At 41.3% G+C, this 27,259-nt stretch overlaps 1 protein-coding gene across 1 annotated transcript in view; it reads left to right on the top strand.

Moving 5' to 3' along the window:
* Positions 1-27,259, top strand: part of LOC104945763 (semaphorin-6A-like) — an 88,971-nt gene that overhangs the window by 38,515 nt on the left and 23,197 nt on the right. The window contains exons 2-9 of the mRNA XM_010771481.1: positions 3,974-4,145; positions 4,993-5,110; positions 15,510-15,570; positions 16,919-16,981; positions 17,604-17,705; positions 24,169-24,259; positions 25,556-25,675; positions 26,175-26,263. Coding sequence (XP_010769783.1) covers positions 4,046-4,145; positions 4,993-5,110; positions 15,510-15,570; positions 16,919-16,981; positions 17,604-17,705; positions 24,169-24,259; positions 25,556-25,675; positions 26,175-26,263 — 744 coding nt within the window. The 5' untranslated portion in view covers positions 3,974-4,045. The remainder of the gene's footprint in view (positions 1-3,973; positions 4,146-4,992; positions 5,111-15,509; positions 15,571-16,918; positions 16,982-17,603; positions 17,706-24,168; positions 24,260-25,555; positions 25,676-26,174; positions 26,264-27,259) is intronic.

The following is a 27,259-nucleotide window of genomic DNA, read 5'->3' as shown; positions in this document are numbered from 1 at the left end:
TGATTAAACTTGCGGTGTAGGGACACTGGTCCGAGAGTATCATACGGAGAGCAGTTACTTACTGAATGAGCGAGAATACTGCGCCAACTTGGGTTACACCTTCGTTTTAATGAGACCTTACGACGCCTGCGCCGTGGGACTTTTAATGAAGGTTTTTTAACAAGTGCCAACGAGGTTAAAAAATGCAAATTTGCAATATAAGCAAGCCATGTGTGTACCATGGCTTGCTTCCCCGGGCAATGGCCTATCTAAAGCCATGACAATTGGGAGACCCGTTGAGCGAGGTACACGAATTAATAAAGTCAATTTCCCGAAGTAAAAAATTTCATGTAAAGAATTGTACCATACACAAAAGTTATAAGTCTCATTGTGTACTATTTTCCGACACGACATTGGCTACATACTAAGTATCTTCATTTTTAGGATTATCCTGGCTGACAACTTGTATACTATCGATACACTAATTGTACTACTAATCGGTAGAATACCTTTCTCTTATACTGTTCTAACTAGTAAAGACTCACCTGATAGACTTCATTTGTAATTATGACGGATAAGGGAGGTAGACAATGACACCTTGAGGGAGAGAACCTATTAAGTCGTACACTTTCTGTGAAAGTCCCTTGATCCACTACGACTACACTACTGATGAGGTAGCCTACTCACGTGTCTATGATACATAGAGACTACTGTAACTTGGTCCACCTGGTACTTCTAAAAAGATTCGCCATACCTTATAGTACAATTGACCACAGATTGGCACAGAGGTAGGACAGGTCACAGTCAACGATCATACCTATGCTTTTATTGGGTTGCTCTTGAAGTCCCTTAGGGCAGAAGTGCACGAGAGGTTCCCAGACCGTAACATTGAAGTGGATGTAGGTGGAACTGTCGAAATGGCGAACGCAGATAAAGTTGAGCTCGAAAATCCTCCAGCATCATTGAAGTCTCCGGTTTGGGAACATTTTGGTTTCGCAGTTACGTACAAGGATAATGTCGGCATTGTTCAACTAAATTGGTTACGCGGCTGGTAATACATCACACTTGCACACTCATTTGAAAAGGCATCACCCGAACGTGAATATCACCGGTACCAAAAGACTGAAGTGCAAATCCAACTCCCACTAGCATTTAAGCAACAAGTTCAGACCGAGCCAAAGCTATTAAAAACGCCAGATATCCTTATGTTGCCATGTTAGCAAAGCGCTACCTGGCTGTGTCTGCTACCTCTGTCCCTAGCGAGAGTGTTCTCCACAGCAGGAGACATTGTTAGTGCCAGCAGATCTGCCCTTTCGGCAAGCAATGTGGACAAGTTCATTATTAAAAAAAACATGAAAATACAATGACAAGCAAGTCATAATGTCAAACTGGCTGCTTAGGTACGAGTACAGTACAGTTCAAATACAGATTATTTCATCTCATCGAAATGCTGCACCTTAATGTTTATTTTATTTTGTATTTATTTGAGTCAATATTCAGTTTAATAATAATTAAGGCAAGGCAAGTTTATTTATATAGCACTATTCAACACAAGGCAATTCAAAGTGCTATACAAAAAATGAAAGACATTAAGAAAATGGCATTTATAATCACTCATTAAAAAAGAAAAATTAAAACCCCCAAACTAATAGTTTGTTTTGTGAGTACTAGTACAGTAAAGTTCAAATACAGATTATTTCAGTTCATCGAAATGCTGCACCTTAAATGTTTATTTTATTATATTTTGTATTTATTTGAGTGAGTACATTATTCACAGTTTAATAATAATAAAAAAACTAAAAATATTTTATGTTTTGTGATAATTTTTTCTGCTGTACCGAAAACGTACCGAACCGTGACCTAAAAACCGAGGTACGTACCGAACCGAAATGTTTGTGAACCGTTACACCCCTAGTTAACATTGATTTTGAATCCATGCAATGTAATAAATACAGCTTCCAATATCCAATCTTGAAAGCCGTCACACAGAATAATCTGCAAAATATATACAAAAGATTATTGGTTTATGGTTGTTTGCCATAAAAGTCAAGTTGCCGTTTTTAACAATGTTATTCAATTAGATGCGTATTCATTTGTAATAATTAGTGTATGATTATTTGGATTGGCTGACGCGATGGATACAAATAAAGTCAGTATTACAGAACAAGCCGTGGCCAATTTTCAATTACCATGTAAGAAATTAACCTTTCAAATGTAATTCCAAAGAAGCCTTTCAACTGAGTAATTAAACATATAAAATTTGGTTTTGGACCTCTTTGTGGTCCAAAACCAAATCACTTCCTCATTTTATCCCATCAAATATTTGTGTGAAGATCAATAAATGAACATGCAATGATTGAAATTACAGCGTTAGAAAGCAGTGCAAGCAGCAAAAACAACATGTTGAATCGGCCAAAGGCTGTCGGCAAAATAAAATCACTCTGATTGGCTGTTCAGCTTAGCAAATCAGTGCATGAGAAGCGAAACGGAAGCGAGGGACCCAAACAAACTATTAAGATGGCAAATCTGAGATTTCATTTAACTCCAGCTTTCGACACAGGTTGGGGAAAGCCCCGTGAGCTTCTCGCTGTAGAGGGAAAATGGAACACGCTATTTGTTGTTTGTTTATATCACGCAGTCTGTTCTTCTTCTCTCGGTTATCACGCAGTCTGTCTTCCGGTTGTTGCCTCTTTTGAATGACGAATACACACTACCGCCGCCTGCTGGTAAGGAGAGTTATTGCCACTCACACATGCGCAGTTCGTACGTGCAACTTGGCCGTCGGCTGAAGTCTTTGCGGTGTGTTCCAGTGGACACATGGCTGTCAGCTTGGTGTGTCCCTACCTTAACGGTTCAGAAGAGGTGTTAATCAAAATCGACCGAGGGGGGCCAGAGATATGGTAAATCCACCCAAATGGCCCCAGAAGTAGTTCTTTTTTTTTAGCTAAACCTCCCTATAAAGGTCAAATGTCACTTGTTTTGCATCAATCTTGATACAGGGTACTTATTATATGTTATAGTTTGGATTCCTAAAGCTTTTAGTCTACTATCCCATCATTCAAGGGTGATTTTCACTATAAGTAATGTTTTTTTTGGTTCAATCTGAATTTACTTTAAAATAAAAAAAATTATATATTGATTCTGACTTTTCTACATCCAACTCACAGGGTTATCATTGCTTTGAGAAAAAAAATTATTAATTTACCCCTTTTAGAAGTAAAGATATAGTCATTTGTTCTGGGAATGTCATTTTCGAGCCTGAGACCTGAAAAACAGGCTCAGGGCTAAACAGGTTAAACCAATCCTGTGGTGAATTAGGGAGTTTATTAACTGTTCCAATGTGATGGTGGTCATCGGACTTTAGAAGTTATGATGTGGAATCGCTACCCTTGTAGGTGAATGACAAGTGGGTAAATGAGGTACTTGCCAAACCACCCAGCCCCATCTCCAGGTACTGCCGATACTTTAGAGCAGGCTAATCTCAACAAGAGCTCACCCACTTCACTAAGACCCTGCCACATACAGAGATAGAGAGAGAGAGGGACAGAGGCACAGAGATTTTCTCTTTCTGACATCGATCTATGACGCATATTAGCACCATAATCCAATTAATTCTGTTTCGCTTGCAACACAGCTCACTTGAGTCATCGAAAATGCATATATAAATATATCTCTGACAGATTTAAATGGGTTGTGCAAATTGCACAAACAGCTTATTCAGGTGGACTTGAAATTGTTTGGCTAACTACTTTCTTTTTCTGCCTCTCCTCGCTCTCCCCCCTTATGCTTCTGTGTTTCTTTGTTTCACACAAAGAATGCAGAAACTGTGGAGGAAAAGTAATTGAGGAGGCAGTCAGGTGAAAACAGATTTGTTTGAAAAACTTAGTTTTTTCTGTTGGTTTTTTCCTCCTGTCTTATATCCCCCCATATATTTCCTTCATCCCTCTCTATCTCCTCCCTCATATTCTAACCACTTCTTTCTCTCTTTGTGCAGGCTGAGGTAAATCTTTAGCACCAGCAGAGGACCAGCAGTAGCAGCAGCAGCAGCAGCAGTGTTGGTGCGACCATGAGGTCAGAGGCCTTGTTACTCTACTTCACGCTACTGCAATTAGCCGGGGCGGGTTTCCCCGAAGACAGCGAGCCTATTAGCATCTCACACGGCAACTGTAAGTATATACATCTTTCTTTCTTTCTTGCACACTGTCCTTCCTCTCATTACGAGTCCTCCCTTGCTCTCTCCCTGCACTCTGTTCCCTGCACTCTGTTCCCTATCCTCTTTGTCTTCCCCTTCGCAAATCCCCCTTCTCAGTGTCTCTCTCTCGTTTTATCCTTTTGCTCTGCCTCATCCCTCTCAACCCTTGCTTCCTCTGCAACCCCCACCTCCCTCTTTACTGAATGCACTTTGGAGGCATGGAGTGTAATTTGGCGCCCAAGGATAGGCCCTCGTCACACACTAAAATGAAGGACTTAAAGCAGCATTTGAAACGGAGCCCACCCTACATCAAAGGATAATCCGTTATTTTTCTGTTGGGCTTCTAATGCTGTATGTGATAGTGTAAATGCTGTTGCAGGCTACAAAGACGCGGCCATTGTTCCTCTCTGGGTTTATCTTTGTGTCTCCCTCCATCCTGCCCCGTCCTGCTCTTTGGACCTAACGCTGCACCTAACGCCGCTGGCCAGGAGAGCGGAAAGCGAGGCCAGCCAGCCTCACATAGACCTGCTCCTCTATCAGAGTGTTTTTTTTCAAATTAAGCGCTTTCATCCTGAGCCACTAGCAATAGCAAAATTGCATGGTACAGTGCAGCAAAGTTTTAGTCTACAATTTATGGTCACTAGAGGAGCTAAGCCAACAACTGTGATGGTGTGGTGTTTTTTTTCATCCAGCTAAGACACATGGGTTGACATTTGACCTAAAGTAAATGAGAAACTTGAAATAAAATGTCATTATTACTACAATTACTGCTTTTATAAACGATACACACACAGAGATTCATTTATGTCATCTCCTTTCAGACACAAAACAGTATCCAGCGTTTGTTGGCCACAAACCTGGCAGGAACAACACGCAGCGGCACAAACTGGACATCCAGCTCATCATGATCATGAACAGGACGTTATACATTGCTGCCAGGTAAGTGATAAGACCTATTGGTTCAGATTTATGTATATATCTATACAAAAGAGATACAATAGAAAATGATGTTGCTATTTCACACATAGAGACATTCAAGAAGACCATTTCTGAGTACTTTTCTTTGTGGAGTGTAAATGCCAGCCACTGTAGATTAGGATTACTGAATGATGAATGATTTTCATCAACTGTTACCAGTTTTAACTTGTTTTAACTTGCTAATGGTTGAGTGCTGTGAGATGTCAGGTTAGCATACTTAACTTTGGAGCCCTGTGGTGCTGTTCTCTTTCAAAGTTCTGGTCTCATGAGGGACTAATTCGGAGCAGAATGCTGAGACTTTAAAGCACTTTGCAGTCTGGACTTTTTCTTTCATTACCTCTTTGTTGTTTTCTATGTTGGGCTTGCCTTCTGCCAAAACCCCTTTTACCTTGTACTATGTCCCTGCAGACCTGTGGCCTGTTTTTTTTAAATCCCTAGGTAGACGTACACACTCACACCAACACAAACCCACAAACTTATACAGATGAAAACAACAGTTGAAGAAAAGACGACCTGATATAATCCTCATTTATGCTCTAAATACAGCGTTTAGTCGAAAGCAATAATACACGAATAATACTGGCATTTTGTCTCTTCATTTGTTGGCAGCCAGGTTGCCCTTGCAAATCGATTCTAAAAAAAGTCTTTGTGCCTCTGCCTGGATGTCTTTTTACCCACTTGGGTGTCACCTACCTTTATTGATTTATGTCCATCAATCATTTCGTTTTTCACCTGCATGTCTTTAATTTAGTGTGACTCATCTTTCAAAGACAATATAACTCAATAACACCTTCTGGAGACATGGAGCAAACCAATATTGATTTCATCTTCTCTCTTGTCATTATTATGTTATGTTCATGCAGCTTCACCTCATGCAGAGTGATCAATCTGTAAACACAGGTTCATGTCCAAAGCTTCAACAGGCAGGTTTTCCTTCAATGTTCCAGCAGCATTGAAACTCGCTTAATAAAATGGATCCTTATGTGGTTGTTCTGTGCCGTTCATGGCTAATTGAGTGGCAAGCTTGATTGGATACTGTTAAAAGCCACAATAGGGGTCTCTCTTTGTTTTCCTCCCAAGCATATCAAATTAAGTGGCTGAAGGAGGTGGCTGCTTTTGTGTGTGTGTGTGTGTGTGTGTGTGTGTGTGTGTGTGTGTGTGTGTGTGTGAGGTCACCTGGAGCGCTGGTCCTACATTTGCATACTTTCTTGAAGCAGACTGGAATTCTGACACATGGCCCGAGGTATTTGACCCCTGAATAACTGGAATGGCTGCCTCAGATTAGACCCAGCCGGATGACCGCCATTGATCCTGACATAGAGAAGAATGTTTGAGTCGATAACATGGACACACAAATGACGGCCAGTGCACACATATCCATGGTCACTAACAGGATATCGATAAAGACATGTTAAAGTTAAATGACAAACAGTTCAAGGCAAAGAGAGGAGACTATCACCACTTCAGAAATCAATGTGAAAGTGAGCCAATAGTCTACACAGCAAGTCACGAGTCATGAAACAACGAACAGTGCGGCAGGCAAAAAACTAGGCAACATCAATAGTTGCTTTTACGACGCTTGTCAAGTTAAATGACTTTTTTATTCTGATGCCAGCATCGCACAGCCTTGCCATCATGCCTCTAGACCAGTGAGCCACTCTTCTTGGTGTGCAGCAGCAGCTTGCAGATGGCCACTGTGAACGCAGTCCAAAGCTCAACACTGTTTCAGACTGTTTTTTGAATGGCTGCTCAGTGTATTAAATCTCTTTGGCTCCTGTTTTGGTGCTGGCAAAAGAATCAGAAGATTTTAAAGCTGTGAGATGTGGTAATCCATAGAGGGAATAAGGCACGTCTCTGTAGCAACAGAGAAACTCAGCAACAGATGAAGTCATTGATAATTCATCCTTGGGTTTGAGCCTTGAATCAAATGCATTGGTTGAGTGGAATCAGACGCTCTTTTTGCTGTCCTTTTCAGGCATTATATGTGGGCAGTAATTGAAGAAAATGGCCTCTTTTAATAAGGTCAGGGCTTTACCAATATGTGTAAAATATGATTAGCCCACAAACTCATATTGAACGGTGATTATGAATTCAGTTCATGACTATTTTCGTCCCTTTATATTCTGGACCTTACCATGACTCAGTTTCCATCAGGTGCATTATCCAGAGGGGCAGTACACGCTGATACGATACCAGACAGCTGTCTTTCTATATGCAGGCTTTCAAAAACATCTTTTTTGTTCAGTTTTAGCATTGGACTGAGTATAGTGTTGATTTCTTTCACTTTCATCAAATCGCTGCTCTTAAAATGAAGGATGCATAATAAGTTCCTCTTTATGTCACTCGTTAAAGATGCATTTGCACACTGAGAAAAATAGATGTGAATTACAGCAAGAGGGTTTTGTTAGTGAAGTTGTTGATGAACGTGTGATTCAACCTTGTACCAAGTTGGCTTATTTGCAGCTGCACTTTCAAACATTTTTATGGTAGCAAGCAATCAGCTGTATATTATCCAGGATGAACTGAGATATGATGTTTATTAAAGGATGGGTAATGAACATAAAACACGTCATGTCCCAGCTCATGGCTTTATGTGTCTGCTGTCATGTTTTGGTGTTTAGCAGCAGAGTCACGTTCAGTAAAAGCAATAAACAGTTTTTGATGCGGCTCTGAGAGATGGACACAGGAGGATTCCTATCCCAGAAGTCCATATTTCATGGTCAGGTTGAAATATGTACAGCAGAACTCATCACAGTGTAGTGGGAGATTTATCATTTTGATCACTAAAAATATCTCTGTGTGCAAGGGTGTGAACATGAATATGGGTGTGTGGGTGTACAGCTGTAGCCAGAGCAGGCCATGTCATGTAACTGTGTGTGTGTGTGTGTGTGTGTGTGTGTGTGTGTGTGTGTGTGTGTGTGTGTGTGTGTGTGTGTGTGTGTGTGTGTGTGTGTGTGTTTAATCAATAGATTTTATTGAAGCCACAAGCCATGTAGCTGTCCTGCAGACTTGTCCAAACTCTAATCTTCATTCTAACATATAAAGCTCATTGCTGTCAGTCCTAAAGATGCCAGTAGTAACCCGTGTGTGTGTTCCTGGACTTCTACCTTTGTGAGAAGTGTTTTTATTTATTATTTGTAAGAACTCCATCAGCTGAAAAGGTCAATATTTCAGCAGCATTTGTAGTATAAAGAAAAACTATATTGTGGGATCAACGTGTTTCAGCTTGTGGCCTTTATCAGAATCTATACATAGCATTGCAGAGTACAGTTAAGATGGGATTTCATGTTTTTTAACTAAAGTGGGTCTATTTATGTAGTAATTGAGATCATTTCTATCAGTTCGCATAACATTGCAGTCTTCAAAGTTTTTGATGAGTTCCGATTAGTCTAATGGGAAAAGTGTTGAGTCGTCAGACGTTTGTACAGGATTAAACAAGTTTACATTTTTGTCCGCTTATATAAGCGATTTCATATGGAAGTGAAGCCGAAAGTGAACACTACCAAAATGTTGTAAAGAATAGTATATGTGCACTACAGGATTGCAACAGTTTGAAAGTGAGCAAGGAAGTAAGTAGGTTTGTAATCTATGATGGATGTTTCATGGTTTCAAAAAATGATTATTTGACTGCTTGCATTTTTCATCTTGTTTGACTTCTTTATCATCAAAGTCACTAAGTTCCAAGATCGCAGCAACCTAATGTTAAACAATATCGAAGTTATGGATGGAAATGATGAAAAATGCAGAAACTTGACTTTGTCTTTGTAATAGGATTTAAAGACTTGCGGGGAAGGGACAATAATAGAATAAGGCAGACACTCCATGCATCATTTTGCATGCGTGTGTGTGTGTGTTTGTGTGTGTGTGTGTGCATGTGAGATAATTTGTTACTGTATAGCGAGCATGCCACTGGTCTCTCCACATGCAGGGCATAGTCGCCATTCCTGGTCCTCAGTAGGCTTTCACCATGGTAACACCAACCACACTATGTTTACACCCTCTGGGGCTGGGAAGCATGGGAACCAGAGAGAGAGAGAGTGTATGTGTGTGTGGGGGGGGCAGTGAGAGACGGAGGGCAGGGAAGCTGTTTTAGAGTGTACGAAACCCAAATTTGAGGTTGGCGTTAGCACTCACACAGAGACACAAACAATAAACAAAGGCACAAACATGCACGCTCAAACACCCAGATTACGTTCTCTCGGGCGAGTCCTCTGGAACAGTCGGGCCTCTGTGGCGCAACTCTTCCCTGTCGGGTCTCTTTGGGTCTCGCAGTGGAGGCCACTAGAGTCTCCATTATTGTAGCTGCACCAAATCCTGTTAAAACCCACTAATGACTGGGATTACACGGTTGCCTCCGCTCCCTCTCAGCACCAGCGACATACAGCCACGTCCACACTCTGAAACAAAGTTTTTAGCTCCAGCTGTCATAATCACCTCAATTAAAAGTTGGTAGAAGCTTCCATTCAAAATGTTACTCTGAAAATATGTAAATTTGAGCATATAGCAGTTTATCCAGCTAAAATACACAGTGAATGCCAATAGTAGTACATAATAGTAGATGTATGTTCTCCAATTTAGTATCAAGTTATTGTAACAGCACAGTGGGTTACGTGTTGTTGGAGCTCTGATTACTGTTAGTTTGACATTTAAACACACACATGACTCTAACTGTTAAAACTATAGTTGAGAAGAACAGTGTTAAAGTCAGAATACAGTGTCTATTTTAATTTGTGTTGGATGTAGAGCATGGAGAGAAAAAATATATGTGTAGGCAGGCCAGACGTGGTGTTTTGATATTGAGGTCTTTATACAAATACAGACTTTTTTCTCTTCAATAAACCTAGTTTATTTCATTGATTTAATTATTTACCGTTATTTATACCCTGGAAACTAGTTTTAGACAGCTATATACTTTAAGTATTGTTTCCGCATTACTGGCTGCTATCAGGTGCACATAGAACAGTGTTTATCCTAATGTCAATGCAATGCAAATTAAAAGTTGTCAGGCAATTTAAAATCTGTTTTAAATATTGAGATATTTGGATATATTGATGGTATGGTGAATTATAAAACATGGTTGTAATCCATCACATCTCGTTACCATGTGTTAAAATGTTAGGAATATTGCTGAAGGTCATGCTCTCTTAGTTGGTGTGCACATCATTAATTTATTGGCACAAATTAAGTTATTGGAAAGCACATTACTAACCTCAGAGTCAAAATTACTTATCCACTTACTGGGATCTCTTGCAAAAAACAGAGGATTTGAAGCATATGTTGAGACTACTGGATAGATTTCAATCAATAAATGTAAAATGAACCACATCTTTTATGCAGTTAGTATGCATGCCTGCCTAACTGACACAAACACACACACATACACTCATATGCACAAACTCACAAGAGGGGATGTGCAGAGAATGTAGAAAACCATAAGGAGAATCTCAACCTTCGAAAAGAACAACCTGCCTCAACTTGGGGGGGAGTGAACTCTGGCTTGTTGTATTTCATGCCATCCCATCAGCGATGGCCTCTCCGTGCCCTCAGCCCATTCAGAACCTCAGCAACTGGCCTCACAGCCCAGAGGTGCCTGCTGGAGTCCCCAATCCATCCCTTTCACTTTGTTAAGGGGATTTGAACCAGGGGATGCAAAGACAATGCACAATGGACCCTCCTCCACCACTGATGATCCAGTTATGAACAGAGAGGAATATGGGTGAAGAGGGTGATGAGATAGAAAAAAGGGTGGGAGGTGGAGAGGAGGGTGGACGTGCAGGCATTTAGTTTGTGGAAAGAGGGGTGGTGGCAAAAGGTGTGGGGTGCATGCTAATCGGTTCCTCTCTTTACTGCTAAAGAAGTACTAGATAGTTTGACAAAGGCCCTGCAGATGGACACAGCTGGCCCTCAGTTACCCCAGAAGAAATGCGCTGTTATGAAAACGACATTCTTCCCCACAAAGCCCCTGTGTTCTCATGGTTACGCATGGCTCCATGTCCGACGGAGACCCTTGTACACTATCTCACACTCTTGCCCATGCTCACTTGGTCAACTGTCTTGTCTTGATCATTCAGCTCTTTCTGTGTCTGTTTTCATCCTATTACAGTGACTCCATATTTCTGTCTAAGAGGATGTTCGCATACCTTCCGTCCTACTCAGTGAATTTCGGGAAATGCAAAGCCCCCAACAAGTGATTCACATTGAAACCAATGTTCTGCACTTGTTGGTTGTCAAAGGCTTTTGTTATTTAGTTTTTCTAACGATCATACGGATTTGTACATTTGCTAGCATAGCCACAAAACAGTAGACCCTTATTCTTTGTGTAAAAGCACTGTGCTGTGCAGAGCATGATTGACTCATGGGTTACAGTTGAGGGTGAGACAAAGATGGGAATGAGAAGGGCTTGCAGCAAAACATCTTTGGTTGAGTTTCAGTAAATGACGTCTCTTGAGAACAGTATCCAAGGACAGACCTGTTTCCACAGTCTGAGACTCATTTAAACCGATTAGATTTGGGTCCAGTGGTTGGCAGAGGTCTGAGGTTTTTTGAGACTGTTAGTCTCCCCAGGGGAGCGCTGGAGATTTGTTGGGGTGCAGAGGAAGAGATTTAATGTCCCTTCAAATTAACGTCCATAAATCTGCTTAAAAGTCAAAGAAAGGGACATCCTTATCACAGTTTAGCTTTTCTTAGAATCATTACATCCTTAGGTCTGTTTCAGAATCAAAGTAATCCAGAGATGGTTGTTTTACCATCCATAGGTCCAATAAAACCCTGCTAGAGACTCATTATGAAGTTTGAATTGTCTCAAGGCTGCAGACATTAGTGTTCTGTTAATTGTGTTTGACCCAGTGTGAAACATGGTGGTGTAAGTGGTTCAACACTCAAAACGAAATGTAACAGTAGATAAATGGATTTACACTTATGTTACAGAAGAAAATTCTAAGTTAACTTACAAGTATTTTAACTACAAAGAGTTTTTTTGCACTTTTGTTATGAGTTTTAACCAAACATGGGAATTCACCTGATCTCAAATGATCATAACACTTCAAATATGTTTAATTCCTATAAATTATTTTACACGTAAAATGTTAATTTGCACATCTGTAATGTAAATAGAGTTTTCTAGAAAACAAATAATCATATTCACTCTGAACTGCATTAAGGTTGTATTTTAGATCTTTAGTCTTGCTCCAACAGAACAGCAGCGTGAACTCGGTCAGTTGTTTAGCCTGAACTATTTTTAGTGGGCATGAACTGTCTTGAAATCTGACCTCGGTTTAAGGCCTCTAGGTCAGTAGGCTGTCTGTGTTTCAGGCTTTGAACAGTCATAACAAGAAAAGGGCAGATACTTTAAAAGATATTGCTACAATTGGATGTCAATAGTTTGATTGTTAATCATTTTTTTTACCAACTTTTCAAAAAGTATCCTGTTGCAGCTTCTCTGTGGGGATTGCAGGTTGAATATCTTGAGGGTTTTAACATTATTTAGACCAATTGATTAAACTATGAATCAAGATGATCATCAGCAGATTAATCAGTTAATACATTATTGTTTGTTTCAGCACTGGTGTTGATATCAACGAACTCCAATTATTATTATTATTTGAATGCAAAGCCTTTCAGTAAGGATGTCACATGTCAGAATATACTTCAACAATAACGTCATTTTGCCAGGAAGTTTAGTGAATCTATTGCCTATGATGCATCTTGTATTTCAAACAGATTAGCAACTCTGCAAGTTGATTTTCATAGGTCAATAGATAAACGGAAACCAGTGGCTGTCTGGAAGATAGAAAATCAATTTTAAAATGTCAGGTTTGCTTTTGAAAATGGTCTGTAATGACGTTAACTTAATTGGATTTGTAGTTAATGGTCTACAACATACAATACCACCTTTGTAGTCTCTTGAATAGAGTTATATAGCTGTGAGTCACACACCAGAGGGGAGTGCTGTAATATGAGTTCAGGTGCGGTGGTGAAGAGGGGAAAGGGTCCATGTGTGTGTTTGTGTGAGCATGTTGGAGTTAAAGGAGGGGGGGGGTCTCCTTGCACATGTGTGTGTTTAGAGAGCTGGTGTTGACACAGACACAGCCGCTCCATTGTCCTTCTCCATCTCTAGTCAGGATGTTTGAGGGACGCCTCATCGCTTGGCTCCTTCTAATCGCAGCTGGAACCAAAAAGCGTGCGGCTGGAAGCCCTCAACCCTCGAGGTCACTGTCAGCACCGGGACAAGAGAGGAGAGGACAAGAGAGGAGAGGAGAGGCACAGGACAGGGGAAGGTTACTGTCAAAAATTATGGCGCAGTCAATTACAGATTGTTCATGAGCTGCTTCAAAATTGCAGGCTGTAAAATAACCCACGGGATTACACTAAATCCGCCAAGTAATCCTCTGATTTAATAGCTTTTGATTAAGTTTTGTCTTTTTAATATAAAGTTCACATTTTTATAATAAGATATAAACGAAGTTCGATTAGCAAGTTTGAGAACTTTAGGAAATCATCAAACACCCTTATCTGCCATCACCTTTCTTTCCATTTAAATGTTTCTTCCTCACTGTCTTATCTTGGATGGGATCGGGTTCATTTTTTGACAAATTACAGCTGTAATTTAAATAATCAAATGTACTGTATCGGCACATGATATGTATCCTGTTACCCTGGCAGCAAGGTAAACACAACTGTAAAACACAAAGGGGCCCTTCAGGCACCCCAGAAATTCAATCCACATCGATGAGCCTGAGAAATGAAATGGTAATGGTACCAGAGAGCTTTGATAAAAAAACATTTTGCAGCAACGTTTGAGGTTTTGGCCCTGAATCTCTGAATCTGTTTTAGTCAATGCAGACACAGTGACAGTCAGCATCTGGCATTTGGGCATGGCATGCATCTCAGTGACCCAAAGGTGACCTCCTTTTCTTTTCTCTTTTCATGGATTAATATTGCATGAAAAAGTGTTTTTTTAATGGGTTCTTAAAGAAGGAGATTTTTTCAAAGCAAAATATTATAAAGCAAAATATTATAAAGCAAAAACTGCTTTTTGAAAGGAGTCCGAATTCCTCATTAGGAATGGATATTCACCAATTTATAAATTAAGACAATAGGTTAGTTTTATTGCAATATTGAATGTATGGTCATCTACATATATGTTTTAGATAGTCATATCAATTGCATATTTCATTTTGTACTTCATCAATTGTTGCATACTTAATTGTCAGTGTAGAAATGGAAGGAAGGAGTACTGACGAAAAACAAAGCAAACATTGTACGGAGATTTTGCCTGTGGCTTTAACGGAGAAGCGTCTCTGTTTTCTTAATTTCCACTGCTCTCAAAGATTAATTATTCAATGTAAGCGTTGTGGCTGATAATGTACAGTAGACTGTGTTTTATCTTCGAGGAGATGGCGGTGGCCCCCAGGAAAGCGATATAAGTGGATTCATTTCAAGATGCCTGTTCCTCCAAAGACTTTATTAGATTTAGTTAATGAGAGAGCAAGGCAGGCAGACTGGCTGGGCGCAGGTTGGGGAGCTGGAACGTAATTAAGCTGTGAGTCTGACGATGCCACTGTTACACACTTTGATTAAAAACACGTTCAACAGCTAATCTCCAACAAATTAAAGCAGTTACATAATTTGGCACGGTCACCTTTGTTTCTCAAACGAGGTAAATCCCCTTTCTTACTGTATTTTCGGCTCACACCTTCTGCCCCACAACAGCACCCTCCCTCTCCCTGTCTGCACCCTAATTCTCCACGGTAAGTAGGTGTAGCTTCACGCCGGGTCCAGCCGGTCCGTCTGTCTGAGATGTAGTTAACCCTTGTGGGCTTTATGTCTTCCATATGCCCTGCTGGGGCCTATATGGCAGAACGCTGTAATACAGGAGAAGTCTGTATGTTTCCAGGCCAGCACACACAAGTCTTCTTGTCTGAGCTATAATGAGTGTTAGTGTAGATTTCCTGTGGCTCAAACACTAGGCTTAATTGACCTGAACAGCTCTGAGTGACTTGGCACCTCCCGTCTCAACCTTCCCCTCCTCCCCCACTCCCCCCCCCCTCAAGACCTTTCTCTGGGACAAAGAGGCTTTTGTCCTGGGGCCTGCGCCACCGCGCTCTAAACCTTTGTTGACTGTTTCTGTCTGACAGAGCAAATAGCTCTGGCCTCCTTTTGTTTATTGTCATTTTTTGAAGTTTGAACAAAGTTTATACAAAGCCCCTATTTCTGACGTTGTTCGCTGCCTTCAGGGGGAAACATGGAAGAAGAGAAATGGGTTTATTGTTTGTTGCATTTTTTGACTGTCTGCTGCTGTCTGACTGTTATCTTCTCATCTCTCTCCCTCCTTCTCCTGCCCTACCTCACTCACTCGCAGGGATCACATATACACGGTGGACACAGACGCTGCCAACAGTGATGAGATCTTTTTCAGCAAGGTGAGTGAGACGTCTGCCTCTGAGGACTTGTTTTTCTCAGTGTGTCGTGGTTGACAACGTAACCCTAATAACCTGGATCTGGAGTGCCACACTTTGTTTTTGTTTGCACGTGGGTGTGTATGTGTGTCTGCCAGAAGACTTATCCTCTCTTATACTCACCCACTCACCGGAGCCGTGCTGGCAATTCTGACCCTGATAAGAAGATTATTCAATCAATCAGCTCACAAACCTCTTGCGTCATCCACGCTCCTCATTGGGACAGTGGAAGGTCTGATGGGCGTGTAACGCAAGCTGAAAGGAAGTGAGGGAGGAGGGGAGGAACGTGAGGGTAAAAGGACAAAAAAGGGCAGGATGAGATTAATTGCAGTAGGGCGAGAAAGACAATATGGATGCAGAGAGGAAGTTGATCACATTGTATATATTCAGATTATTCATAAAGCGCTTCATATTTACATAGACCCTCGAATGTAATAGCCCCTCTCCATTCCATCCCAACCACTTCTCACTGCCATCATTTACCCTTAACATAATGTATGCAAACAGGATTCAAACAAGGCTATTCTAGTGTATACAAAAACCCGCTATCCCTCCACCTCATTCACTTCAATGTCAAAGCCCGCAGAGTGGGTCTTAATGAGAGCAGGCTGCACATGAAAGGCCAATGGGAAACGTGCAGATTGATTGACGACCGAGGGTCTTTAATCAGTGGCCGAGCCCCCAACATGTTGTTCAACAGCGGCGGGTAGGCAGCGGTCTGAACCATCGGATCAGTGCTGACCACTGGCTACTCAGGGGGGGGGAGTAGTGAATGTGTGTGTCTGTTTGCATATGTGGTTGGATACGATATATAACTTAGCATTGAATGATAAGTGTGTGTGACAGTGAAAGAGCTATTTGGATTTTGTAGTTAACTGGCGCCTTCTTGCTGGCGCTGACCTACAAGCCAAGGCCAAGGCTGTGTGTTTGTGTGTGTGTGTGTGTGTGTGTGTGTGTGTGTGTGTGTGTGTGTGTGTGCGCGCATGTGTGTGTGGACAAGGATAGACAGCCTATCAATCAACATAAATGAGCTCTGAGGCGGGATCTGTCCTTCTCATCCAGGGTCAGCATTGTATTTCCTCCACCCTGACAGAGAATTAGAAGTTCAAGGAGGTAAGCTGATCTCCAATCAGCGCTTAGAATAAAGTTCACCCCAGAGCAGATGGCTCATTAGGGAAATCAATGATAGAGAATTTCAGATGATGATTATTGATCACAGTATAGATTGGTTATTGAGCTCTGTAATGTCTTTTTTCTTGTTTGCTTTCTCCTTATCTCTTTCTCTCCTTCCTTATATCTTTCTTTTCTCTAGAAAATGACATGGAAGTCCAGACAGGCTGATGTGGACACTTGCAGAATGAAAGGGAAACACAAGGTAAAGTAAAAACGAACAAACATTGCAACCTCTGTGCTTTCACCCCTCAACTTCATTTATAGAACAAGTGTCACCGTATTCATCTCCAAACACTTCTTTAAAGAATCACACATTATGTGATGCACACTGTAACAGATGTTATTTCTCACAGTCCCTCTGTTTCTCTTTCGTTAACCGATACCGAGACCCTGCAGGTGCAATGACGCTATTAATGCAGTTCATATAACAATGTATATCAGTGAGAATCTTCACATCATTGCAGTTTAATTGTTTTCCCTCTAGAGTTATTGTACCTTGTAACAAAGCTGTGAAAATCAATTATGAATTGATAAATGTACCATGAAGAAATGCTTTATTTGATCATAATACACTTGATGTTTGTTACACATTCCTCTCACTCGTCTGTAGAGTAGTGCATGCTGTAATTCGAAAGAAGGAAAGAAAGTAAAGAAAGTGCCTCTTGTTTCAAAAACCACATGTGGTCTTTTGTGTTAATGTGTCTATGTGAAACTAATGTGCGGACGTCCTGTCTTCTCTCTCTCTCTCTCTCTCTCTCTCTCTCTCTCTCTCTCTCTCTCTCTCTCTCTCTCTCTCTCTCCCTTCTGGCCTGCGCTCCCTGAAGGACGAGTGTCACAATTTCATCAAAGTCCTCCTGCAGCAAAATGAAGACACCTTGTTTGTTTGTGGAACTAATGCTTTCAACCCGTCCTGCCGAACCTACAAGGTAAGAATGAACATGCATTTACACACAAACACACATACAGAGATATGAACAGCTTTCTGGTGCTATTTCCCCTTTTTTGACCTCCATGACGGCACTTGTCATCAATACTTCCCTCACACTTCTCCTTCTCTTATTTCACACTCTTACTCACACCCTCAGGGATATTTTCCACATGCAACCCCAACCAAGCAGGAGCTACGGGGGGTGGTTGAGCTATGAAGCGATGGACATAGATGGATGACTTTAACAACTCAGCAGGCCCTCCTCCTATGTCTTTATCTCCAGGTGTACTTTGACACGCTCGATTTAGAAGCAGAGAATCCTAACTACCTTCGTGCATACACACTCACTCATTCTCAGACACACACACACACACTCTGAAGGCAAAGTCACGAAACCTGACTCAACCTTAAACAGACGCTTGCCTGGCCATATTCATGAAGGCATGTCTGGAATAGTTTCAAGATTCCTTCAAGAAAAGCAAAAACATCTCGTCGAGAAGAGTTTTAATGACCTCCGGTCAAGAAAAAAGAGCAGCTGTCATGATTGTCTTGGAAAAAATAGAGACGTCAAGAAAAGATAGACTTGGAGAGAAAAGAAAGGATTGTCATACAGATAAAACGGGTAAATAAAAATGTATACAAACATTATAAATATTTTAAGGCAAACGGGCAAACACAAGGACAAACATAAAAGCAGGCCGGCTGTCTTTATACAGCTGCTGAACATTTCCCATTTATTTCCTTTAATGTGTGTTTGATGGGGACAAACACAATATACACAGAGAACTGCACAATTAAACAATGCAATGAACCAATTTATAGCAATAAATTCCAATGCCCATTCCTAGAATGACCTTCTTATAAAACAAACCAAAACATCTTGACTGAATATACAGGTTTACATTTCTGTTGACACAAGTATGTCTTGCTGGCCTATAGCTTACATACAGACACATGAACATATATTATTTATAGTACATAAACCCCACCATCCCCCCATTCCAAATGACTACTCGGTTGTTTGGACTTTACATGTGTTTTAAATCTGAGTTTTTCTGATGTGAAAAATGACCAAAATGTCCTATGCATCGATTTAGCCTTAGCTAATACATGAGACACGTTTGAATACTTCTGCAAACTGCAGCAGCAGGACTGACCTGGTGAAAAAAATACCACTGAAAATAAATAGCTTTGTTTAATTGTTAACTACCTAAATTGTATGAGATTTAAAGGCACAAAGTGGTTTTTATCATCATTTGTATTTCATTCAAGTATCCGGAGTGGTCCAACTGTAGAGTAGCTGGGAGCTGTCTTCCAGAGGAATCAGATATGAACATCGTACAGGCATGAAAGAAGATCAGACAGACAATAGGAAAGACAGGAGGACAATTAAACAGCGGAGACTCTGTCCTGAAGGATGTTACTGTTGGTTTGAGAAGATCTGATGTAATGGTCACAGCACACTGAGATGTTATCTAGGTAGCCTGTGGGGGAAACTCTTCTGCTTTGGTTCACTAGATCTGTTTACCAGAGAAACAAGACACCTTCGCTCCGTTGCCTTTGTGGTTCGGCATGCTAAGCACAGAGAGTGGACATCATTCAATTCACTGGCTTTCCCTGCAGGGAGAGTGGAATTTATGTCTCAGCATTTATCAGGCGTGGTTAGCTTTAACAGCCCCTCTAGTTATGGCTTCAAGGTTTGTGTTTTAGCTGCTACTGAGATGATATTGCTGCGAGTGAGTTTGAGATCAAGGGAAGTGTTGTAAAACACACCGAGGCTTGAAAAATAGTCATGCAAACACACATTTGCTGGCCTCTAAAAACATAAAATCAATGCATGCTGTTCATAAATTACTGCACATAATGGGTAATGTTTATGTAATCGGAAAATGTTGAAATTATTTAAACATTTTATGATAAGTGACACATTGATCCATAATAATTTGGCAAAATAAAGCTGTTTCATTCAAATGTTCTGATACCACTGAATACACTGTGTATATACTGTATAGGATATACAAAATTGCCATTTAATTCTCGAAATAATTTAATCAATATGCCATGACTAATATAAGACTAATTGTGATGACTTTAAAATGAGTCATCAAAACTTTCAAAATGTTGTAATACAAATCACCTCTGATCACTTGCACACAAACACCCAAATGCACATAAAAAATGCCGTGGCACATGTGCAGGTAAGGAAAAACAGAAGTGTGTATGCACCCATACGAACACTGACAACTGTTCAAACAAGCAGAGATACAACACACACATTTTACAAAATCATCACAGAGACACATTCTACTGCGGGTAAGCTGGCAGGCTCTCTGGGCAGATACCAGGCGTTTGATGGCATACTGGGCTCATCCACTCTGCCTGGTCAAAAGTGTGTGTGTGTGTGTGTGTGTGTGTGTGTGTGTGTGTGTGTGTGTGTGTGTGTGTGTGTGTGTGTGTGTGTGTGTGTGTGTGTGTGTGCGTGTGCGTGTGCGTGTGCGTGTATGTGTTTGTTTGTGGTTAAATCCACCTTGGCCACAGTTTGCCTCTCCATCTCCCTGGTGTGACAGCGCTGAAAAGAGCTTCTGTTTCGGGGCCAGCCTCATCCCACATTAATCAACAACACTGCAAGGGCGAGTGGGAGGGGAGTAGGGGGAGACAGAGGGGGCAGCTACACCACACGCTGTCTTCTGATCTAACACCTTTCCTGCCTGGTTACCTTTTTATCTTTACAAACCCACCAATATTCTCTTCCCTTCTCTATCTTGTTATTCACCCCTCACCTTGTGTTGCTACTATGAACACAAGCAAACACATGCATAAACAGAAAAAACAGGGGCAGACACCTTGGCAGCAATGCCACAGTCCTCTCCCTCGGCACTACACAGCACCAAACTCTTCCTCTATTCATCCTCCCTTCGTCTCTACTGCCCTCATCCCTTTCTCCTCCTCTCCTGCCAGCCTTAATTCCTCCCCCCCTCTATTGCTCCCACCACTCCGCCATCTTCCCCTCTGTTGCTTTCTCCCTCTGTCACTCCCTTGCTGTGTCGTAATAATAAACACCCCATCCAGCTGGGCTGATGTACGACTTGAATCAGTTTCATCGCCTGTTGCCGGGCGAAGCGGGGGGAATCTGTGGGGAGGCTTGAAGGCAGTGGGTCCCAGGTGATGCATCTTCTACTTGATACTAGTGGACCTATTTGTACTGGGCAATTCCATCTGTGCATTTGAAATATGATTAATGCACACTGAGGGGGTTTAGGTTTATCAACAGGGTGAACAAAAAACACACATGCCTTTCTTTACTAAAGCTATTTCAGAAGATGTATATACTATTGTAAAGAATGACATTAAAACAAAGTGTAAAAGGTAATTCATTCATGTACAATGTGTGTTCTCCAATATAGTTCAAATAGTTAAGAATAATTGAGAAGTTGAGGGTCAAATAAATGTAGGACCTAAAATAAGGTATTTATTTTGACAGCTGCAAAGACTACACTTCATTGCTCTCGTGAAAAAGTAGTCAGGAAATGGTTCATCTTCCAAAGGCTCAGAAACAGGTTGCAGAGAATTGGGCCATGAGTATTAATCTCCCAGGGAGATGTGCACTCGTTTGGATTTCACATCCACTCCTGGCCCAGGTGTGAACTTGGGCACTTGACCTTTATCGAGGGAGAAAGTTGTGCAGGTGGAGATATGGGTTGCATAAAAATACATCTATTCAATACAGCAAATTGTAGGATATTAATCTGAAATCTATCAACTTGCCACAAATGCTTTTCTTTAAATCAAGATTTTCTTTAACTTTCAGTGGCTGCCCTTTCTGACACAAACAAATGTTATGCATTTAGCTTTTTGCATTTTACCGTCCTTACCCATGAGAATAACAAGGAAACAGATTCAAGTTAACAATTAATAAGTGGGACACTGGCTCAGTCTACACTAAATGTGTCCAGAGTGAGTTTTCACAAAACCTTCAGCAATGATAAATAAATCCCCAAAAAAAGCAGAATGTGTCCCTCACCCTGAGCGAAGAAGCTGATGCTGAACCAATTATTACTCTCCTGATGGGCATGTTTTGGAACTACATTATGTTTGTCTAATTAATTAGCATATAGCCTATGGAAAACACTATTGAGTTGTTGTAGTAATTAATTCATCTAGATACACAGTACCCCGAGCCAAGGTTACCGTGCATTTGTCTGCTAAGCTACAATAGATCCCCACAGAATAGTGTGTTTTAAAGGCAGTGCTGATGAAGTGTGACAGCACTACAGTTCATTTCCCATTACTTTGAGTTGTGCTTCTACAAAGCTGAAGCACTTCTTTCTTTTCTGGAGCCAGTAGAGTTGACAGCCTAATAAGGTTTTCCTGGTAAACAAGGTTAAAAAATCCTATCTGGCTGTTAAAACATCACATTTATTTATGTTAATGTTAAAAATGTTGTGTTTTACCTTGGCAGATTTATGGGTTGCTATTGCCCATTTTTAAAATATTTGATATTGCTTCTGACAAGGCTAACACCATGCACTTGGCTGTTGTTTGGCGGGTTGACAGGAGACGGAGTTTTGTGTTTATCTGCGGCATGGCTGGGAGTGGCTTCCTCTGTTCAAAAGGCAGGAATAGATTGGTGACAGCCAGCCAAGCCCAGTAGACAGAGGTCAATGCCTTGGTGAAATCAACTTAGGAGACAGAGGGGTGGGGGTAGTAGCGTGAGAGATATGCGAGTGTGTGGTTTGGATGTGTTAGAAGAGGAGGGACTGTTTGTGTTAGGTAGCTGATACAGAAGCTGCTGACAATTCAAACTAAACCCAGTTCCCCCAGTGCTCAGTACACCTAGACGCTCTAATTCACTGGACGCACCTGACCTTCAGCCTCCATGTCCTTTATGATTTACACAAGCTAATCTATAACTACAGTCTCCTCTGTCTAATGACTATATACATCATTAAACCAGTGTGCCTCCATGTATTATCCTCCTATGATTTCTCGAGTAACAGAAGGAATGAGAAATGGAGAAATGTGCTGTTGCTGGTGGTTCTGTGTTTGTTGTAAAAGGTCACTTGTAATTTTCTCTGCCAAATCAGCCTCAACAATTTCTCTGGCAGGCTTTTCCAGCATTGCGCTGGAGTGTGTGTGACCTTTTTAGTGGGCAGATGATAACCGTTTCCGCCGAGACAGGAATAGAAAACAAAATGACCTGTTTAGAAACCAGAAAGGGCGGCGTAAGCAGTTTGCAGCCTTGGCAAGCTTCGCTCGTCTTTGTCAGGAGAGAGGGAAAAGTGAGGAAGCAGGGAAGTCAAGTATGAGAGAGATAGAGACAGAGAAATCGAAGAAAAATGACCATGTGTTGTAAACTGAGTAGGTAAACAGTGTGTTCAGTAATCTTTGTGACCTCAGCCTCTGGCCAGTTCAGTGAGGCTTTTCTTCTCTCTGTCTCTCTTTGTGGCTTTTGTATGCCTCTCTGGCCTTTAGACGGGGTAAGAGAGTGTCCTAAGGCAAGCTGGGGACAATAAGCCAAACCATGGTGGGATGATACTGACCTTTCACCCACATCTGATCTGCCGCCATGCCCTGGAATAGCACTGTACCAAAACTGGGCGCAAGACAAGAAAATCTTGTTTAAATTCCAATTCACAAAGATCATCCCACTAAGACCTAAACTGCTCCAGAAGCGCTTCCTAAACAAAGGACAAGGCCTCAAAATAGCTCATGAAATGGGAATAGTTAGTGACTGAATACCACAATTAGCTGTAGATTTGGAGGAACTGCACTCTAAGTGCTAAAAACAGACTTTGTACATTGTGTAGGTGTGGACACTAAACCCCCCGAAAATATAGGAACAAGACTTGCCAAAGAAAAAGCTCCAAGCAAAAGCCAAAGTTGAGGCTGCAAATTATAAAATAATGACCGCCGTACAATATATTATTTAAAAACTACTGTGGTTTAGTAAAACATTCTCACGTTCCCCGCTCAGGGCCATGTGCTCACCCACTTTTACTCTGCCCATTTAATTCGTCTTCACAGCAAAAGCACAAACTTAAGAAATGGGGGCAGGGGAAAGCACAGCAGTATATAAGTTTAAAGATCTATCTTGAGGGTTTTTTAAAATATGTTTTCATTCCTGTACAGTTGAAGAACAAAGGATGGCAGGAGAAAAGCAAATCCACATCCACCCATACTGTGGAACATTTTGCTCTGGAAAATGTCAGTTTTTGTTAATCTCACTTAGTGACAGTTTCCCAGATACTCCCAGATGCGCTGCTCTGACAGCTCTCAGAAAAACACCAAAGGTTTTTAGCTAAGGTCAGAGATAGACGGACACATTCCTCCTTTAGATCCTTTCCCCTTCATCTGGGAACCAACCTTTCCTGCCTAAGTTGTATTCCAAGTCCATTGTTTTGTTTGACAACACTAAATTGTCTTGACCTCTTGTTGACCTTTCACCTCTTTTGTGACCCTAGCTGGACACCCTGGAGGCACTGGGAGAGGAGATCAGTGGGATGGCACGCTGCCCATATGACGCCAAGCACGCCAATGTCGCCCTCTTTGCAGGTAAGATTAAATCGGACATGACAAATTAACAATGAACTTATCTGGGAGACTTTGAAGTACTTGATTATGTTTTACAATGTCTTTTTGAAGTCCTTTCCTGTCGCTGAAAGTGAGAGTTTCCATGAGGTGAAAATAGACGTAGTATTTATGATAGTAGTTCTACTTACTGACGGCCATGAGGCAAAAACATGAATCTAATGTTTCTCCTTTCTGCATTTATTAAACATTGGAACATGTTAGAGCTAGATGGGAAATTTGAGTCAAGGGGATTAGTTGTGGTTGTATTACATATTGTTTTTAATACCCTGTGGTTTATTCTAACGGCAAAACCCTGACAACATGTCAGGTATGGAAGGCAAACCAAGTTTCATGCACTAGAGCAAATCAACGACCTGGAGATCACATTTGATCTGCATCAAGAATTCAAAGCTTTTTTGAACCTTTTGGAAACATGTTAGTAGTACTCTGGTAACAGCAAATACAGAAACATCCTTCTCCTGCTTTTACTGCACTTTTTCTCTTTTGTTAACTTTCTTTTCAAATGCACAAGATCTAAACTAAGTCCCAAACGGATGGGACAAGAATGAGTCAGCTTTCTGTTGGTGTGGCGAGATTCCTCTGATTCAACGCAGGCTGCTAAAGACATTCAGTCCCATTCGTATTTGCTGTGAACCGATTTATGGCGGTATTGATGAGCTGTCCCTGCCTGTTTAAAGCCTAGGAGGAAAGTGAACGCCTAGCTTGACCAGTTAATGTCTAGCAGAGCTGCTTGGAAGGAGCTGGAAGCACTGAGTAATCAAGAGGGTTCCTCTGACTGCTATCCTTTCAATTATGTAGTTTAAGTTTCCACTGTGGTTATAGCCAATGCAGGCTGAGGTCATGCTGGTCGTGGATTGTGTTTGTGGAGCATGTGTGTATACGTGCCTATAACTGTGGGTTTCTGTGGGACTCTGAGACTATGTGTGAATGCAAGGCTTCAGTGTTAGTGTGTGCTTTTTAAGTGTGTTTGCAAGATGTTTAAGTGTGTGTACAGCCTCGTTGTTGTCCATCAGAGAGTCTCTTCGGTTTGTATGATTCATTAATTTTCTAGGTCTAAGCCATCTGAAACGTGTTTGTGTATCCAGCCACAGTGAGCAAGATTCTTTAAGTGGCTTTATGTGTTTTTCTTTTCACTAAACTTACCTCTCTACTCCTTTATCCTCTTTCTTTATGGCTTCCTCTTCCATTCTCACTTCATTCTTCTGCCCTCTATATCTCCATATTTTCCTCTTATCGCCCTTTGTGTTCCCTCTCCAGGTGGCAGGCTGTACTCGGCCACCGTAACGGACTTCCTAGCGATCGATTCGGTCATCTATCGTAGCCTGGGAGACAGTCCGACTCTGCGCACTGTCAAACACGACTCCAAATGGCTGAAAGGTGAGTAAGGGACACATAAACAAAGTCTCTCGGTTTGGATAGCAACAAGCTGAATGACAAGCTAGAAAACAGACTTTTGTTTTGACATGCATGCCTGACCATGTGGTGTGATTTATGATTTGTGTGTCTCGGTGTATAAATCTAGGTATGAAGAGCTGGAGCGCTTATGCTGATTGCGCTCGCTCTGTTTGACACTGTCATTTTGCCAGCCTGCAGTGGTAGTTGATGTAGCCAGGAAATTGCTCTGCCCTGGGGAGAAACAAGCACAAGTCCAGCCTGTCAAAACTCAATAGAGAGATCCCTCTTTTCTTACATGCAAATTGATGCTCTGATATGATGGATGATAGATAGAGGCACTCAAGGCTCACAGTCGGTGCTTTTCTGCATAATATGACAGATATTCTGCCTGTTTACTGTGAAACATGGTGTCAGAACTGGTTTGTCACGGTGACGACGTCTCTTTGTCACACATTTCATTTATCTATTCTTCCCCCTGCAGAGCCTTACTTTATCCAGGCAGTCGATTACGGGGACTTCATCTACTTCTTCTACCGGGAAATTGCTATGGAGTACAACACAATGGGAAAGGTAAGCACAGGCACTATTCTTCAGCTATTGTTTGAAATGTAATCAGAGGTGACTTCCTATTTACCAAGAGAATGAGGGAGTGCCCGAGGAAACTAACAGGATATGGGTGTATCACATAAGTGGAAGAAGGCTTTCAGGAGCTGAAAGGTGGCCAAACATTTTTCAGATACAGATTTCAGATAAGCACTGGTCAGGATGCAGGACCTAAAATAGATCTAAAGAGAAAAATCCGTGGATGTCGGCAGATCCTATTTTGAAGTCTAAAAATAACGCTTAAATTGCACATCCGCATCCGTCGGCCGCAGCTCCCATTTGACCTATCGTCTCAAAGTTTCCCAAGAGGAACTCGACCCAAGAGTCTGTGAGAAATGAGACGGATCAGAAGAGGAAAGGTTGAGGAAAAAACTGGCTTTTCCTCAGGTGAAACAGTTACAGTTCTATTCATCTTCTCAATGCAGTTTGGATGCCCTGAGAAAGTTTAATTGGATACCAGGTATGAGAAAATCCGCTATGGAAATGAATTACTCAATATGTATTCTTTGGAAAAAAATTATGGAACCACACAAGAGAGGAAAGTCGGAGAAAGAGAGAGGACAAGAACAGAGCAGAGGTAACGAGAAACACAGAAATAATGGATTCACTGCCAGAAGTGACAGGCATGTGTTATACAGAGCATGAATACAGATCAGGCCTCTCAATCTGCTGGGTGTTTTGAAAGCTATGTCAGTATAATTATGCGTGTGGTTGTAGAACTGAATGTGCAGAGAGTAATTTAACATTTAGTGAGTGATATCTCTGCATTATTATTAAGTAAATTGGCCTTCCCTGACATTGTAAGCAGCCGTTTGTGCTTTATGGCAAATTGATCTTTCTTCTGTGGCAGGTTAGTGTTTGCTTAAGTTTTTATGTTGGATTGTTATTGGGAAAACGCAGAAGGACAAATATGTAATTACATTAACAAGTAATGAAATTAGCAAGCCTTGGCTGAAGTATTTG

This window comes from Notothenia coriiceps, unplaced genomic scaffold (assembly GCF_000735185.1).
Source record: "Notothenia coriiceps isolate Sejong01 unplaced genomic scaffold, NC01 NC01_scaffold00009998, whole genome shotgun sequence".
Lineage (NCBI taxonomy): Eukaryota > Metazoa > Chordata > Actinopteri > Perciformes > Nototheniidae > Notothenia > Notothenia coriiceps.
The sequence above is the reverse complement of the archived record's forward strand: the minus strand, read 5'-3'. Positions and strand labels throughout refer to the sequence as shown.